Source organism: Arachis ipaensis, chromosome B09 (assembly GCF_000816755.2).
Source record: "Arachis ipaensis cultivar K30076 chromosome B09, Araip1.1, whole genome shotgun sequence".
Classification (NCBI taxonomy): domain Eukaryota; kingdom Viridiplantae; phylum Streptophyta; class Magnoliopsida; order Fabales; family Fabaceae; genus Arachis; species Arachis ipaensis.
The window spans coordinates 10,740,245-10,742,837 of record NC_029793.2 but is presented as its reverse complement, the minus strand read 5'-3'; the positions used below and the strand labels follow the sequence as shown (position 1 = coordinate 10,742,837).

Sequence of the window (2,593 nt, the reverse complement as noted above, 5' to 3'; positions counted from 1 at the left end):
TGAATATGCTAAATAAGGTTTGCCTTATCTATTAGTACTATTAGTATGGTGCTTATGTCTTTTCTTTATTGTTATTTATTGATAAAGCATTTCAGTGTTTCTCATCTATCCATGCTTTATGGTCACTATTTGCTGAATATGCTAAATAAGGTTTGCCTTATAAAATACATCTATTAGTATGGTGCTTATGTCTTTTCTTTATTGTTATTTATTGATAAAGCATTTCAGTGTTTCTCATCTATCCATGCTTAATGCTTATTATGGTCACTTCATGGCAGGATGGATGCCATCAATAGGTGTTTCTCTAGAAAAACAGTTGAAGAAATATTATATTATCTTGTAAGTCATGTTTTTAGTTATGCTGTTAAAAATACTTGTTTGATAAATAACTTTCAGCATTATCAAGAAAAAACTTTCTTGATTAGCAACAATAATTTTGTCTTTTTTTTTTTTATAGGAGATGGAAGCTATGAATAATAAGGCTGATAATTGGGCTTCTGCCACTATTCAAACCTTGAAGAAAGCTTCTCCAACAAGCCTGAAAGTATTTCTTAAATTGGTATATCTCCAGAAAGCATTAAATACTTCTATTTTATGTCATCTAAAGAAGCTCAATATGTCACATAAGATGCTTACATAAAGTCACAAGAGTAAGAGCTCCGTCTAACCTTTGGGGGGGATGAAAAAAAGAATATTTGCCTGATTAGAGAACAACACATATCAAGATATCTCTTTCCATTGTTATCTTCTGATGTTATATTCATTTTTATTTTAACAGCTGCTTCTTTGTATTTCTGTTGGCCTTTTCAGATTAGAAAAGCCAGACTCCAAGGTGTTGGTCAATGCCTTGTTACCGACTATAGAGTTGTATGTCATGTTCTGCAAGGACGCTACAGCAAAGATTTCTTTGAGGTTTTGTGTTGATTCCTATACATTTTTCTATTTTGAGCTTTAGTTATTGTTTTCCCATGCATTACTCAATAGTTGTTATGCTTGGTGCAGGGTTGCAGAGCTATACTAATAGATAAAGACAGAAAGCCAAAGGTGAGTAACCTTGTTGATTTCTTATCACATTTTCCGATATATTAATAAGTAATAACTTTCTTCATGTCTGGATAAGTTGCACAAAAAATGATATGTGCACACAAAAAAATCTGTCACCAAATCAGCCACAATTTATTTGTATATAAATATATGTATTGTTTAACTCATTTTTAATGTGCATTTTGTATTTCAACATGTATTCTACACGAGTAACTAATTTGGTAGCTGATCTTCTGTCTTCACATAGCATGCTTAAAATTGCACTAATTTCTCCTAAAGGTGACAATGCATACAACACCTTTTGATTTGTAATGTCTACAATGGCCATTGGCCTCCATTAGTCTATGAAAATTATCTTTGGCACACAAATATGGAGATGGTGAGACGGTAGAGATGGAGACAGAAGTGTGAAATTCAGAATATATGACTATATCTATCTCACCTACCAAACAAGTTATCGTACTTGCTGTCTCTGTATTTGTCATAGAGAGATATTAAAACACTATTTAGTTTCAACAAAAGGTAAGCCAAAGTTAGTATCAGATTTTATTTTATGAAAATACATAGGTACCCAGTACCACATAATTTATGAATACAGAAGTAATATCATCTAACTTTAGAGGAGGCAAATGTAATTGACCTTTGAAATGGTGATTCTTTGTTCTTGTTGTTGATGACAATGGTGCTTTTCAGTGGGAGCCTTCAAGATTGGAGCTTGTAAGTGATAGTGATGTTGACTGTTACTTCTCGAAGCTTGACGACGAAGGATGGAAGGATTTGGAGCTTCCCGAGAGGCTCAACAATTTGCCTCCATATGTTATTTCAAAGCTTTAAGACGATCCTATCTCATTAGTCATTACAATGTTCAATGGATTCTTGAATGTTTATTTTGGCGATTTATATGGATTGGCATGGTATAAGTATTAGGCTTGTAAATGATGTTTGATTAAGAATAAATGATGTAGGACTTCCAAATTTGTGTAGTTTTATCACTATATTTCTTCTCCAAATATATTTGGTGTTAAATTTGTTATAGATTGAAGATAAAATGTTTAGCTTATATTTAAATGATATGAGAGTAGCAAGTTTGAGTTATCTAAGTTTGGATTCAGTTTGACTCGCTTCTTCTAGCTTTAGCTAAAAGTATTTAATTATCAATTATCCCTCACTTTAATTAAGCAATTAGAAGTATGTATAATATATCTTTTTTAATCTACAAAAAGTTATATTAGTTGCAACCAAAATTAACGATCTAGACAGAAGTAAATATTTATTTAGAAAAATTAGTGTTTGAATTTTATTTAAGATATATGCACTAATATGTGATAATTTTTAAATCGAATCATGTTTATATATATAAGGAATTAGAAACAAATTAAATTAGATTGATTTTGAGGGATATAAGAACAAATGAATTGAGAATAGATGGTATTAATTTGGTCTCTTATGGAATTCAAATTAAATGGTGAAAGTCATAAAGGGGGAGAGATAAAAGGAAGAGTGGGAGTGGAGGATGACATTGTATACATTCTACAAGATCATGTCATTT

At 31.1% G+C, this 2,593-nt stretch overlaps 1 protein-coding gene across 3 annotated transcripts in view; it reads left to right on the top strand.

Moving 5' to 3' along the window:
- LOC107618198 (3-hydroxyisobutyryl-CoA hydrolase 1) overlaps positions 1 to 2,104 on the top strand; it is a 9,369-nt gene extending 7,265 nt beyond the window's left edge. For 2 of the 3 annotated variants that reach the window (XM_021110348.1, XM_021110349.1), the window contains exons 10-14: positions 276 to 339; positions 458 to 559; positions 811 to 912; positions 1,003 to 1,044; positions 1,738 to 2,104. In XM_021110348.1, the coding sequence (XP_020966007.1) occupies positions 276 to 339; positions 458 to 559; positions 811 to 912; positions 1,003 to 1,044; positions 1,738 to 1,878 (451 nt within the window). In that variant the 3' untranslated portion in view covers positions 1,879 to 2,104. The remainder of the gene's footprint in view (positions 1 to 275; positions 340 to 457; positions 560 to 810; positions 913 to 1,002; positions 1,045 to 1,737) is intronic. The other variant, XM_016320186.2, reaches the window with a different exon arrangement.